At 38.1% G+C, this 15,658-nt stretch overlaps 1 protein-coding gene across 2 annotated transcripts; it reads right to left on the reverse strand.

The window, feature by feature from the left end:
- Positions 1 to 1,537: 1,537 nt before the first annotated feature.
- FNDC7 (fibronectin type III domain containing 7) lies at positions 1,538 to 15,517 on the reverse strand. Of its 2 annotated transcripts, XM_076337944.1 has the most exons (15): positions 15,024 to 15,517; positions 14,600 to 14,934; positions 14,125 to 14,143; positions 12,781 to 13,038; positions 10,663 to 10,917; positions 9,683 to 9,943; positions 8,920 to 9,177; positions 7,213 to 7,467; positions 6,260 to 6,517; positions 5,579 to 5,833; positions 4,435 to 4,689; positions 3,594 to 3,854; positions 2,955 to 2,984; positions 2,379 to 2,445; positions 1,538 to 1,837 (listed from the first exon to the last, which is right to left on the reverse strand). In XM_076337944.1, the coding sequence occupies exons 2-14, from the start codon at positions 14,660 to 14,662 to the stop codon at positions 2,405 to 2,407; spliced, it is 2,469 nt and encodes an 822-aa protein (XP_076194059.1). In that variant the 5' UTR covers positions 14,663 to 14,934; positions 15,024 to 15,517; the 3' UTR covers positions 1,538 to 1,837; positions 2,379 to 2,404. The 2 variants fall into 2 exon arrangements, with proteins under 2 accessions (XP_076194059.1, XP_076194058.1); XM_076337943.1 differs by lacking the exons at positions 1,538 to 1,837; positions 2,379 to 2,445; positions 2,955 to 2,984; ... (1 more) ...; positions 14,600 to 14,934; positions 15,024 to 15,517 and adding an exon at positions 13,837 to 13,934 and having other exon boundaries at positions 3,217 to 3,854.
- Positions 15,518 to 15,658: the final 141 nt, after the last annotated feature.

Consider the following 15,658-nt stretch of genomic DNA (forward strand, 5'->3'; position numbering starts at 1 on the left):
GTAGAAACTACATCTATGAAAACACTACATCTAATTGTCCTTTCCTGTGATCTTAAAACAAGTCAGCGTGACCCACAAAAAAGCATTTGCCTCCATCTGGAGAGAACCTGAAACAAATCCTGACTGAAGTTTTTTAATCATCTTGGCGAGTGCCAGTGACATTTCACGTATCGGCGCTGTTGTTTATTACTAGCCAATGTCTAATGCCTGAGTAACAACGCCTGCAATGTATACACCACCACAGCAGGAGGTGTGGATCTGGCTCAGTTTGGTTGTGTTGCTTTTCCTCTCTGTTTGGGTAAATTGTCTACATCTTCTAACTACTTGTTTTGAGCTGAATCAATGTGGTGTTTCTTGGAATCTTGACCCCTCTTCAGCTTTGCTTTTTTAAATTTTTTTTTTATTTAACAGACATGCAAATAATATGTTCTGTTACAATTACACTTCTTGTTTTCAATCATGAAAATGAGCTGATGAAAATAGTACTACAGCATTGTCAAAGTTGTAGTGTGTAATTTTGAGATGTCGATGTCTGTATGCCAGGAAGAACAGAGAAAAAATACACCAACAGTTTATAATTGCTTAAAATACATTAGAGTTACTGTTAGAGCACGGAAATATCAGAATTCCTTATATGAAGAGAAGGAAAGCTGTGGCCTGAATTTGATTCCGAAAGAAACTGATTGCTTTAGACCTCTGAAAATCCAGTTAAGAGCCACTTGGTTAAACACTTAGGCTTTGGTGACACTGTTTGACAATGATGACTGCGAAGAAAACGTATTTAAATAAAACCCTCGAGGAAGAAAGTTGTGAACAATACTGAAATTTTTTTTTCAAATCAAACGAGAAATAAACCCAACTTTTTATTAAGGCAGGGCAGTTTTAAATAATGCTTCCTAAAGAAAGACTTGTTTGACAGTGAATAAATGCAGATCATTTTCTAAGAAGCAACATGTAATTCTTGGGCCATCTACAATCAATTTCTTGACGAGCGAGATTCCCATGAGATTATTTTGGGCAAGTGATCGGAAGCAGTACAACCGTGTTCTGTGAAAAAAGGAAACTTTCAGAATGCATGGTGTCTATTTTTATAAGCTGAAAACGGTGTTAAAAACCCTGTTGCCTTTGGTAACCTTTATACATAAGCTTCTGAAGACTGTTTTTGTAAGGTATCTGAGTAATTGTTTTACTTTTTATGTGTATGTAGAATCCTTGAACTTGAACTTTGCTTTCTATGTTGGCTGAAAAAGTAACCACTGTGGAGTCTGAGAAAAGGTTCTGCCTTTTCTGAAAAATGGGAAATTAAAATCTTAGTAGTATCTGTCAGTTCATTAGCTACAAAGCAAAACAAGTCAGTTGATGTGAAGAGGACATTATGTTTACCCTCATGAGTCACCTCTCAAAATCGTAAAGGAAGAAAGTTTTTTTTTAAATTTAAATTAAATAGCCTTAGAATACTTGATTAAGCCTCAAGCTACTTTAAATTGAGTGCACCTAAACTGCTGTGGTTTTGTTTTTTTTTTTTTTTTTTAAGGAGTTAAATTTCACTCTTTATCTCAGCCTTTACTATTTCATTGACACATGAGGTCTAGGACACACCTACTGATTAACAACTGTCTTGAGCTTTTAAAACTGATTGCTTTACAGGGAAAATTACAGCTCAAGATTACGGAGATCTATTGGTGTTCATCTGCATTTAAAAAATTATCTCATCAGCGGGGGCTCAAATGTGATGTCCTGGATTAGATCTCAGATATGGCTAGCGGTTCAGCTTCCCTCCTCCCAGCCTTCAAGCAGCTGTGACTGTTGCAGTTAAGCACAGATGTCATCTTTCCAGCTGCAGGGAAAGAAAGACCGAGGAGAGCATTTAGGGGGAATGGTAGTGTCAACAACCTTAACATCCAGGATAGCTGTAGAACAACAGCAGCAAAGAGATGATCAACCTTGGGGGGGAAAAAAAGTCAGCAGTGACTTCTTGCCATCCTTTTGAGACAAGGGCAGTAAATAGTCCCGAACACCAGTACTTTTGTTGGAGAATGAGCAATCTTAGCTAGCAGAGAGAGAAAGTAAATGAGTGCTGAAAAGTATCTTGATCTGTTTGGATTTTGAGGGGTCTTCTGGGGAACTATAGGATAGTATTAGAAAACGCTTAATGAAGTGAAAGAGGGGTTTATTGTAAATGGAGGAGAGGACAAACCGGTATGGACAGTAGGAGTAGATGACATGAGGGTTCTGAGGTAAGTTTGATGGATTTTACAAACCAGTTCTATTTAGGATATACAGATTGGTGAAGCTTATCCCTCCAATCCCAAGGATTTATGCAGCAGGAAAAGTTTGATTAATACATCCTAATCTGAATTACGACTCTTATAACTTACCTCCTTATCTGAACCAGAATTTCCATCTAGATATGTTGTTCTGCATTGCTCTTTCCTCTATAAATCACTATAACAGAATTCAGAAATGAAGATAATTTCAGTTATGGAAAAGCAACTGTCTTGAGAAATGTTTGTTTCAGTGGCTGCTTTTGAAGTTTTCTAGCAGTTTAGATAGGCAAATAAAGCACAAGACTACCCTGTTGAAACCCCAGAAGAAATAAAATAAAATAGGTTGAGGTAAGCCACACTTTTTAAAATGTTTTCTTTAAATAAAAATCAGAAGTGTGACCTAGTTTAAAATGTAACGGGATATGGTGAGGCTATAAAAGGTAAGCCTCCCTCTTATTATGTGCTATCAGATAAACTAAATGTTGTGACAGTGTAGAATGCATGGTGGTATACAGGCCACAATATAGGTAAGATTTTTTTTTTTTAATTGCACATTATAAGATGGGGGGTGAGACAACCCTGCATAACACTAACACAAGCCTTGACTATCAAATACATACATTATTTGCATCTTATTTGCAGTTACAAACATCCTGGATTTGGAATGGATGTACTGTGTGCTCTTACCCATTCCAACAGAGCTTCCAGAACAGGTTACTGAAATGACATGAAACAGTAGTATAAATGTTGTTAGGTGTCAGGTTGTAAGCTGGAAAACAGTAGTCGTTTGTAGAATGTAGTCCATGCTATACAACTGTGCAATCCCATCAGGTAGCAGTAGTTTTATAATGGATTAAATTTATGCCCTGGGAAAGGAATCCCGAGGAAATTACTACTACTTTAAACAATTTTTACTTAAAATATGTGCTTAGGAGTGGTTCATAGAAGTTCTTGATTTGTTCCTTTATTCAAAAACAATAATTCTATAAAACAAATTAGAAAACAAAACAACTAAAAATCCTCACTTATTTGCTTCTGTATTCTAACCACTACTAACCTCCCAACTGAAAATTAACTTCTCTGTATTCACCAGGTTATGGGTGATCCAGTTGAGGCACCTGTGTAGATAAGTATGTCCAGTCCCAAAATGTTACTGTGAAGTTCCTGTTACAGATATTGCAAGATAGCACCCGTAAAGCTTACTCTGGAGTCAACACTAGAATAGAAAAGTTCTATTCCCTGCCACCTTTACTGACATAAATTCGGCTTATTTTAACCATCTTGCATGCATGGACAATACATCATTCAAAGAAATTTAAGTTTTACCTGAATATATTTTTTTAGGACAAAATGTAACCTTCGGCCCCTTATCAGTAACTGGAGATACTACCACTGTGTAGACATCTCCACAAGGTATCTCCGTGATATCACAGTGACTTAGACCTGAGCTAGGGGTACAGGTGAAATTGCCTTTTGAGCCATGTAGATCAGTATGGTAGTCTATCGTTTCTTCAGAAGCTCGCCAGTATACCCTGATACCATTATTGCCGAGTCGATATAGCTTCACCCCAGAAGGGCAGCAAGCACCTAATAAAATAAGAAACATTAATAAGCAGATTTTGTGAACCCACAATACATTGTAAATTCCTATAGTGCATTTTAAACCAGATGATATGATTACCATCACTATATACCAGCATTTCAATGAGAAATTATTATTTCACAGAAAGCCAAAAGAATTCTTGAACCGAACTAGGGAAGAAAATGTTCTATCAGACTCGTATTATGGGGCTGGAATTCAGCCATTGTTTTACATGTTGGAATATTATTGCTCTCTCCTGACTATGGAGGCACTAGGGCTACCCTAGAGTGCCCAGAATCCTTTTGTGGTCTCAAAATTTAATTATGCTGTAGCATAATTTAAATTAAAAAATTGGTTCTGGAGCAATGTTATCAAAACTTCTTTCTATGGCCACCTGATGGCAGTTATAAGAACAGGGTTTAAACGATACGTGAAAATAATCCAAAGTGCATTTAAAAGAGAGAACTGCAAGTGCATTAACTGTGTATTGAATTTCAGCTGCACTATTTGTATGAGAGGAAGATTATACAAGGTAAATTGTATACTGAGTCTTTTTCTTCCCAATTGCATTTACAATTTACATACTGGAAGAATATCCTTGATATGTGCAACTGGATGTCAAACCCGTTTCGCTGACTGCTTTCAGAGATACTGTATAGTTGGTGCTGCATGTGATGCATCCCAGGAGACAGTAGTTTTGTAGAGTGTGACACTTTGCCTGTCTTTTTGGAGACTCCAGTGTTGTTACATATGTCTGTGCGCCCATCCCAACAGACCAGCTGATATTTGTTACAGACTCTGTCACTTGAGTTACTATCAGGTCATTAGGGCAACAAGGAGCTTAAAAAGAACAAAAAAGAGAAGTCAATTCTGTTTTGTACTTGCAAGGTATTTTGGGGGGTTGCAACTAGAATAGTACGTGATCGAGAGCAAAGGAATGAAGACTTGCATACTTTTCAGCATGCTAATGTTTGCCTGAAAAGTACTTGACTATTTTGGCAAGCTTCTAATAAACTGAATGTCAATATAAGATCAATTTGTCTATAAAAGTGAGTTGTAACCCTGGAATTATTATAAGATGATTGTTCACCAAGATACTAAAAATTACTAAAATTTGTCATCAGAATATCAGGGTACATCTCTACCCCTCAAGTCACATAGCTTAGTCCAGCTCTGTCTGTTTAAAATCTCTTCCTCTACATCGTAAAATGACTGCAGCCAAACTGCCTGTTAAAAACAGATCCCGGTGTACGTTAATCTCTGAACTGTGCCTGGGGATTGTCTGGGTAAGTGGTACAGGACACAACTCTGCTAGCAAATTAATAGCAGGAATGGTGGGTAGGTTGTGCTTTCATCTGTTCTTCACACTGTTTATTTGTTGACATGGACATCACCTCTTTGCCTTTCCTGGTAATACTAAAAGTCAAAATGTTGACAAGGAAGTTATGTGTTACATTAGTGGATTATGTTGTTATATTTTAGTTAGCTGTGCCAGATGATAATTGGTTGCACTAAGGCTTCTCAGTATGAGGCAAGTGCCAAGTGATCCTTCCTTCTCACACGCACAAAGAAACGTACATGTTAAAGCAGAGGATATCGGGCATCCTGCAATAGATAGTATAATACGCACACATTGTAATTAAAAAAAGCCAAAACCATATAAAGAGACACAGAACTATTTTAATATTATGCTGCTAAATATTTTCCACTATAAACAATTCCCACATACCTGTCTCTAAAGGAACACTGTGGCTTGGTAAGCTCTGTCCTGCTGGTGACCTTGCTATAGCACTAACAGAGAAAGCAGATCCACAGGGAAGATTAATCAGGGTACAAGAATTTCCAGAGCTTCTGCAATGCCAAAGTCCAGCCTCTCCTCTGGCAGTGACAATGTATGTAGCATCTTCATTGTTACATTGCCAGTGCACACTGACTACAGAAGGAGCCTCCTTTGAGATATTTTTAATTTCAGGACTGCAGGGAGCTGAAATATTTCATATTAACAGTATTTAAACAGATTGTTTATGCATACTATATAAGTTACACGTGAAAATTAACTTCCAGTTAGAACTGACAAACTACTTTGGAAAAGTATATGATCCTTACATGGTTACTCCTGATGAGAATTTAGAACTCGTGACAGAACTGACAACATAAGGATATTGCACACAAAACCAGAGATGGATTGTAAATCCAATTTTCAAAGACTTGGAGCTATCAGAAGCTTTCAATCCAAATCTGTTTTTAGGTCCCTGCTGACAGTACATTTTTAAAGACTTCCAGTATTTTGTTTTTTTCTTTATCAGTTACAGTAACTTAGCACTCCAGTAATGCTTTTCATCCATGAAGCACTGCAGTGTCTAACTAATTATTTCTTCTGCCAAAGGAAAGTAAGAATGATCATTAATACCTGTTGCCACGTACTTAGATGCGCATGACGTGTTGCTGCCCCTGGCCTCACTGAAAGAATAAACTGTGACATTATACTGGGTGTTGCACCGCAGAGCCGACAAGGTGCAGGCCGTGGCGGTGCCGTTGCAGAGCGCCACACCGCTCCAGTCGACAGCTCTTGTTTGGTACATGTCAACACCTCGGACAGGCGCCCAGGTGACCTGCATGGTGTCGCTCGACACGACCACGGCCCTCAAGTCGCTGGGGCAGCAAGGTGCTGGGAACAGACAAGGCAGAGAGGGAAACTTGAATGGGAACTGAAAACTGGCACGAAACCAAAGAGCCTCGTTTCATTTATCTATGTGCTTCATGTCTTAAATCTCCAAAGGTGACTGATACTGTGCAAACAGTCTCATTAATCCCAGACTTACTTCTTGAATTAATTCAGCACCCCTCCTTCCAAATCAATAGAGGGCATTCTAATGTATAGGTAAGACATAGGAAGTATGTATATCCTCGATTTAAAATTTCAAAGCATCTAGCGGTTAAATAACTCTAACAATGGTCTTCACAATTTCCCACTGAACTCGTTATTTTTTCATTTTCCAAATACGAAAATGCTCTATGAGGAAGTTTAAGACTTTGGTACACCCTTCCTAAGGCAAAAAAAACAGGACTAGAATTCAAATGTTATGCCAGGACTGTGTGTTATTTGTATGTCCTTCCCTGATGATTGTGAATCGTTAAACTATTTTCAGGTTTGCAAGCGTGTTGTTGCACTTGACTATGCAAGTTAAATTCAACTGCAATGTAAAGTGGTTCTTTTTCTCTGCCAACCTCTGTGTGTTTTGCCCCAAAATTGAATAAAAATAGAAGTTTGTCATTATCTTCCAATAAAAATGTCCAGTCAGCTCTACCATAAACACAGTTAAAGGATCCAAAATGAATTTGCAAGAATACATTGCTACTTACCAGTAGTGTAATTGAATACATCACCTAAAGGACTCTGCCCTGCCTTGTTATATGCAAAGACACTAATGAAGTAGGTGAAGCCACAGTCCGACTGGAAATGGCACTGAGTATGTGATGTGTTGCAGTGCACTTCCAAGCCATCATCACTCTTCACAAAAACCACATAATAATAACCAAAATTGACACTAGACCATGATACCAACAAGTGGCCAGGCTCATCCTCTTCAATTGATATATTTACCGGTGCACAAGGAACTGAAAAAAAAAAAAATTAAAAAGAGAAAGAAAAAAAGAATTCTAATCAGAATATTTTTACTGAGGTTATACTTTTGGGCAATAAAGGAAAATCAGGAATATATAGAATTATTCTACTCAGCTTGAACAGTTGTTCTGTCTTGTTCAAGAAGACAGCAACTTATCTGCCTTCACAGAGGATGCTACTTACGTTTAGATGAAAAGTGAGTATGATTTTTACTGAACAAAATAGATGTTACCTTCATGTTTTACAGAAAAGAGATCTGCTTAAGGTGCCCCTGTGAACAAAAACAGTGGCACCAGGTGGTATTTCAAAAAGAACTGGCACGGTCTGTGCTCACAACTAGTAGTTTTGGATGACAATCAGAATACTAGCTTGAATAGCACTTGGCATCTAAAAGCCTTTATGTGAAAACCCTTTATATATTGGCATGAAACTCACTGGCTGTGTCTGAATAGAGCTGTCCTTTGCTCAGGTTTCCTTTGGCATTTGGCATGCCAAAATGTCACATTAAACTGCGAACTCCATGGCTTTTGCTTAAATAACGTTTACTTTCTTTCTAGTTCAAAAAGTTTAGCTTGCTGCTATTAGAATGAATATACATGATCTAGCTGAAGCACCGTTGGCTGAGAAGATTACAGCCCACAGCTTAAAAGTTGTCTCTTGCTTAAGGCTCTCTCATCCCGTTAGATCCACCTCTGAGTTGCTCACATGGATGATCTCTAACTCATATCAATGAGAAGTCAAAATGAGGCAGGTTACATCAAATAATTAAGTAAATAATGTTGTATCTTTAAGGTAGCAGGTAGTAACAAAAACGGTTTAGGTTTTGCTTACATGGGCAGTTCATCTAACAGGTCAGGAAGCAATAACCTCTGACATGGCAGTGGTGCTAAGTAGCTGAAATGAGCAACCTTTTGTCCTGACAAAGCTGCTACCTCCAAATGGTCTGTGACGGTATCTTAATTTAGTCTAGTGGTGCTACTTTAGCTGAATGTGGTTTTGTTGACCTCCTTTCTAACTGATAACTAGATTTAGCCTAGAACAGTTCTCAGCCTAGGGCCAGTCCTTAATGCTATTTCCTCACAGATTTCTCCCAATCTATTTGTGACAGACCTGGCACAGTAGGACAGATCTGTTATTCCTTACATTAGTTTTACGCTCAGAAAATTGACTTTAGAACAGGCACTTCTGGTAGGAGGAAAATGCAGGCTTACTGGTTCAGCCAACAATATATAGACCATTGCAAGTTTTTCTCACAGAAATATGAAGAAAGTTTAGGCTATTATCCCCACAATAGAGAGGTATATGGCACAGTTCATGCACGAAGTTCAGAAGCAGAAATAACTATCTGAGAACCACTCGTGAATTGTAATGGACTAATTTACATCTGAAATCAAAGAAATGTATGTTAAAATGCCATAAGCTATATAAGGATCAATGACACATACTAGTTTTTAAGCTTACTGCATCAGTAGGTTTACTGGATCCAGCATCATTGTATGCTGTGACAGAAACATAATATTCAGAGCCGCACTGGAGTGATGGCACCACGCAGGAGGCAGAAGATGTGTTACACTTCAGTTTCAAGAGTCCACTGGAGGCTGTCACGCTGTAAGTTAGAGCTCCTTCTGTTGGCATCCAAGAAACAATAGCTCTTAAAGCACCACTATTAAAAGCTACTTGAACATCCGCTGGTGCATTAGGACCTACGGCATATCAGTTTGGATACAGCTTAGCATATGGCCTACAGACATGATCTTTTTCATAACTTGCAAACCAAATACAATTTTTGTGGTGCAGACCTTAACCTCATTCATGTTAAAGTGACAATTTTTTAAAGAAATCGTTCGCGTTGTACACCGTCACAAAGCTTTCTGTTGAAACTCCTTGCCTTATTTGAGTATTTGCTTCTCACAGTTAGAAAAATCCTCAAATCAGTCTAAGCTTGTGTAATCCTTACCCAGGCCTGTCCTAGGTACAACTTTAGTGGTTGTTAATGGTATCTTTGCCTCAGTAACATTCATTAAACATAGCCACGTCATCTGAGCTTTCATGAACTTTGGGATGGGGTAAAAATTATATGATCTGAAAATCTACCCAATGTATCTTTGAAAAACGTAACACAATCACACACACACATAAATACTTCCTGGTATACCTTTTTTTTTTTTTTTAAATGCTTATTTGGTTTCAGAAAATAAAATTTCTTACTTGTTCTTTGGTTATATGTGAAATCATCTCCAGGTATCCCATTGACATTCCAGGCATATGCCTTGATAGTATAGAGAGTTCCTGGATCTAGATTTGTAAATATCAAGGAGGTATTGGTGGTGTTCTCCTTCAGCATTCTGCCCAAACCATCTGATCTCATGAGGGACACAGAGAATCCAGCTGCCATGTACACAGCCTTCCAGCGCACTGCAATGGAGTCACAACTCGGAGAGCTAACAGACAGAACTGGAGCAGCCAGGACTGTTGAGAAAGAACACCAGTTAAGCTTTTGGGTTTTCAGCAATACTGTTTGAAAGGGCCAAATTTGAAACGAATACACAGAAACAACAATCACCAAACTCTGAGAGACAAATTCAGCAACAACAAAACCAGAAAAATAAATTAATGCAAGACTGACAGAATAAATACAGAAACTGATTTGGTGCATCTGTTATGATATTACAGGTTTTGTAAAATGAATATGACTCATACGCAAAGTATGAAAGATTGAGTGCGTAAAAGAATGAAAATCACAAAGAAGATACAGCATTTCCTGTCCTCTAAGTTTTACATTGTCTTATTATTTTATACTTTTAGTTGTTTCTTCATTTCTTCCATTTCCTCAAGTTATGTCTTTTGTTAAAATAAAACTCGATTTTGTTAAAATAAAATACATACATTCACACAAGTTATAGTAAAACTTCCTATTAACTTACAGTACTGTCATAAAGTAAATCATTAATTCAGACTCTTGTCCTGGTCATTAAGTCAGATGGCCGAATTCTAGTCCTCAAAAACTGAAAGGAGAATGTGATCAATACAATTTAAAATATAAGATTATAATAACTCAGTACTGGTACATGCCTGGGCTATACTGTTTGTTTTCTGTTGAAATAAAAAAAGAAAAAAAAGGGTGCTCTCATGAATGCTTTATATTATAATAACATTACAGAATTTGAAGTAAGAATTGGAAAGTCCACCTGTTTTTGCTTTTCTGAAAGGTGAAGGCTGGCTTTTTCCTCCTGAATTTATAGATCTGATAGTGATTCTGTACAAGGTGGCAGGTTTCAGTCCCGTCACTGTGCCTGGAGAATTTGTAACTACAGTTTCAATGAAGGAATCTCCATCTTGTGCAGTCAGCAGGTAACTAGTAGCCCCAGGTACCGCTCTCCATTCCACTGTGATACTGTTGCTAAGTTTTGAATAAGCTTGGTCAATAACAGGTATGTCTGGAGCTAAAATGGAAATAACAATAGACATACTGAAGTTGGGGAACTCAGCCCTGTGAAACGCTAAGTGCCCTGAACATTTCACAAAGTGCAGGACAAATGGCCTATGCTTTCTATGAATGTTTAAAATTTAAGTTAAATGAACATTAACAAAATACACAGAGCCTTGAGATATTCTAGACCAACTTTCTTCTAAAATAAATATACATCTATAAAAATATTCTAGTACCCTTGAAATCACTCTAGAAAATGACCATGATTTAACCCAGGTTCCACTGAGAGGTCTCTTTTTTGTCTTGCTCTATAGCCAATTAACTATACTGGATATTTATAGAAAGCAATATACAACTCAATATATACAAAGAAGAAGTGGATGTTTATACAAAGCAGTTTGAAATAGGATGCTGAATCATAGGCATTTCTATATCAGAGCAACATAGTATAATTCAGTTTGGAAGGGGCCAGGGGAAGTCATCTTAGCCAACTCCCTGCTCAGAGCAGATATACTTAGATATACAATAACATGACACATCAAATATTGCAACTAAATGCTTTTCTATTATGCTATGCTGCAGGCCATTCAGAAAGAGCTCGTGTACTGCTTTTATGTACTGCAGTCACAAAAGTAACTACAAAGGGTGTATTTCTTAACCACAAGTAACATGTTCAGTAATCAGGCTTTTCAGACTAGAATCAGCATACGTAAAGCAAGTCCATATATTGCAAGGCTGCAAAAAACTCACTAGAAGAGGAAAAAAAGATAAAATGAAGGTGTATCCCATATCCCACCTAAAATTAAGGAATGAAAAAGTATTTGGGATGAAAGTATGCACATTGAAGCAAACTTATTTATAGCAAGGCAGCTAATTTGGGATTTCAGAGACTCTAGGCAAGTATCATACACGGTTATACAACTCCTGAGCATTATGTCTGCTCTCCTAGTCCCAAGAATTTTCTTATTCAGCTGTAGTCAGACACCCTCTTTTGCCCCATTTGTAAAAATGGTAACATATATACTATGTGACCACGCCTATGGAACATTTGCAGGTGTGTCTTTCGCGATTTTTGAGCAAGCTATTGCACTATGATTTTTTTTTCCTTTTAAAATATTGTCTTTAGTAACAATTCATAAAAATTTCTGTGCAAGAAATCCTTATGCAAGTCCAAGGGAGTTGCTTGCCTAACAGTCAAGTAGAGAATATATAGCACATGATTTATATCATAAATAAATTACAGAACATTAATCATTAATATCTGTTCTCCCATAACTAAGCTAGCAATAGAGGTTTTTTTAATACTTATCGGGATAAACACTGCTACTTTTTTCTTTTCAATTTTTATTGTAATAATTACTTTTGTAAGAAACAAATTCTCCTGGAAAAATAATGGCTATTTCTAAACATTATCAGTTAAATTATTTTAAAAACAGAATTTCAACACAGTATTTCTTCAATTACATTTCAGAGTAAAAAAAGCACTTCTGTTTATGTAGATTCTTCTTCAATATCCATCAATGAGACTTACAGGCTACAAGTCCTTTTGTGAATGAAACAAAAATACCGTTTATAAGCATCAGTACTGAAAAATGTATATAGCTTCGCATCTGCATCTGTAATGAAAGGGTAGGTGATTTGGAAAGCTGCAGTCTGAGCAAGCTGTGCGTGGCAGGTCAGGGAAACATATACATTAAAAAAAAGCAGAGGGTAAAAGGAGCTAATCATGCTAATATTGAACTCGATAGGAGAACCAGCAAAAGGCTTCAACAGGAATGGCAGCTATTCCCTACCGGTACAATGAAACATCAAGGATAAAATCCCAGACCTACAGAGGTCAATGCAAATTATATTTCACAAAGTTTCTCTTACTAACCTGTTGACTGCATAATCTGTGTTTCTGCAAGAATAATTCCATTCTTGTCAATGGCTTCTGCTTGTATAGCATAAAGAGTATTGGGAGTTAAGGAAGTTAGAGTTCCTTTAAATGTAACATCACTAAAATGAGCCAGTAATGAATGGCCTATAGTATTCACAGCTGTAGCTGTGACTCTGTAAGAAGAGGCTCCTGAAATCTTGGGCCATCTGAGATAAATGCTTCGTGATGTCACATCATATATAGACATAGAGAAACCTAAAAAAAAAAAAAAAATCATTATCAAAAAACCATTTCAGTCATTCCTGAATTTAGTGAAGTCTTGACAAGAAGGTTGTTCAGTGCCTTATCAAGCATCTACGTGACCTAATTTTCAGATGATAGGCATTCCACTGAATTTGGAGTGCTATTTTCCTTGTTCACTTTTGTAATCCATTAATTACTGTAATAACTGCTGCTTGCTGTCATAATATCATGTTGTGATGATGGCTATTTTTCTTAAAACCCCCATATGCTGTAGTCTAATTATTTTAAAAAATACTGGGTATAATCTGTATACGAATATACAACCAGTGTCAACAGTATTCCACACATGAATAGGGTCAAATGCTTGTTTTGCAAATCATGAAAAGAATATGCTACAGTAAGTGTCCAGATACTGCAACAACATGTCTGCAACGATTAAGCATTTAAGACTCTTGACAGTGCAGTATATGCAGGAACGTGTACTATCACCAGAGAATGAATGAATTCTGGGAGCACTTCTTGTAATCTTGCACTCCTTGTATTTTAAACTAGTCAATATTCACATTTAAGGCAACAGGAGCTGTAGGCACAAAATATGAGATTGAAGAAAGTATAAAATGTTGTAAAACATTGGAAGTATTTGCGCTTAGGAGATCATGCTTCTTCTGGTGTGCTTTTTGGGTTTTTTGGGGGTGTGTGGTTTTTTGTTAGGTTGGTTTTTTTATTAGAAGATACAACAATTAATTGGGTGCAAATATGGGACAGTTTGAATCCTATTTGTAGCACAGTTATGTAGGTAACGAACAGCACAATTTGTCCAGCTGAGTGTTCTCCCTTGTTCACGCTAGTGTCAAGGCGTAAGTGGTCCGTCAGAATCTTTGTGCGAGTGTCCGACAGAATTGGGACTCCTAAAAATGAGGTTTAAAATTTATAAAGATATCAACATAATTTTTTTTAAAGTTGAATCAAACTTGAAAACATTTTTTGTTTATAAAGCTGCGAGAACTTACAGAATGTTTTATTAGAAATCACACGTGTTCTCTTCAGACCCATTCAAAAACAAGCAGGCAAAACCAAAATACCATTTTGAAGATTTACCTGTGTTAGCTGAAAAGATCTGAAAAGGAAGATGTAAAAAAATTAGAAATACAAAGTGAAATACTTTATTTGGAAAATTAAAAAACTATTAATGTTAGTAACAACAACAACATCTTAAAATACTACATTTTTTAACACATTTTACTGATATGATGTATTTGCTCAGATTCTTTAAGCATGGAAAGTTTATGCAACCAATGAGATTTGGTACAGGTATGCAGATTGTATTACTTCTTCATTTTCCTCTCTGAATCTGCCTACTAATCCAGTTTTCAGTTGTTGACAGACTTCGAAAGACCTTGGGTCCTAATACATTTTTTTCAGTCACTTGTAAACACTGCAAAAGTGTAATAGTAACAAAATATGAATATAGAAGTGGGTGCCAGATAGTGTCTACCCTAACTTTTAGTTTACTTTTACAAAGAGTACAGTCTCATTCCCGAAAATACTTGTAAAACAAATGAGTTGAACTCACCGTTTCTAGGCAGTTGAAAAGCAGTCCAGTAAATATTAATGATTTACTTCTTGCACCGCACATCTTGTCAGAACTTTGTTCCAGCCTTCACATGGGGATGAGCTCAGGCCGATGCCTGCTGTGACCGGTAGTATTTTGCAGAAGTGCTGTCACCGTAGGTTTACCCTCTGGGACAAGAGGAGGCTGTGTTAGGTTCGGCCCTCCTCCCTGCTGGACTACAGCCTGTCAGCGGTTACCAAACCGTGGTGAAATGAGTCCGACATAACACTGAACTTTTAGGCAGGCGGGTGGTGGGTTTTTTCCCCTTCTGTTACCGGAGGCACTTTCTGTATTGCCTATACAAGATTCATAAAATAATTAAGCCCAATGTAAATGCGAAATTTGCTGTTCAGCTTATTATCTATTGCCATTTTTGTCCACTTACAAGGATCTTTTTTTCTGTCAGGAATGATGCCCTCGTCGTACTCCCCTTTGAATGGAACACCGCCATGCCGACTGGGAACCACTCTTCCTCATGCTTCGCGTTGTGCAAAGAGAATTTTTCCTCTCATTTCTTCGTATTCGTACCAGCTGCTGTTTCCCCTTTGACAACACGCCTTTATGTCTTCAAACTATAACTTCTGACAGACGATTTCAGGCGTCAAGAAACGGCATCTTTCTATGAACCGATAGCGTTTTCTTCGGTGGCTTACACGAACGTAACAGGGGACCTGGGGGCCGTCTTTATGAGGGAGCCACGGTGGCGAGGGGAGTTTTACACCCCGAGGGGACCCGGGACCACGGCAGGTTTCGCGGAGGACGCCCCGGCCAGGCGGTCTCCCGGCCCCCCCCGGCTGCTCCCCACACCGCACAAGGAGCCCGCCTCGGGGCTGGGGAGGCGGCTCCCGGCGTCCCGGGCTCACCTTCTGACGAGCAACAGGACGCTCCTTCCTCAGGGGACGAGCCCTGGTCACCGGGCGCTGAATTTCGGACCCCATCATCGCAGAGAAAGGGGGCCCTGCGGCTGGCACGGCTCCTGAGGGGCTGGCACGGCTCCTGAGGGGCTGGCACGGCTCCTGA

Source organism: Aptenodytes patagonicus, chromosome 5 (assembly GCF_965638725.1).
Source record: "Aptenodytes patagonicus chromosome 5, bAptPat1.pri.cur, whole genome shotgun sequence".
Classification (NCBI taxonomy): domain Eukaryota; kingdom Metazoa; phylum Chordata; class Aves; order Sphenisciformes; family Spheniscidae; genus Aptenodytes; species Aptenodytes patagonicus.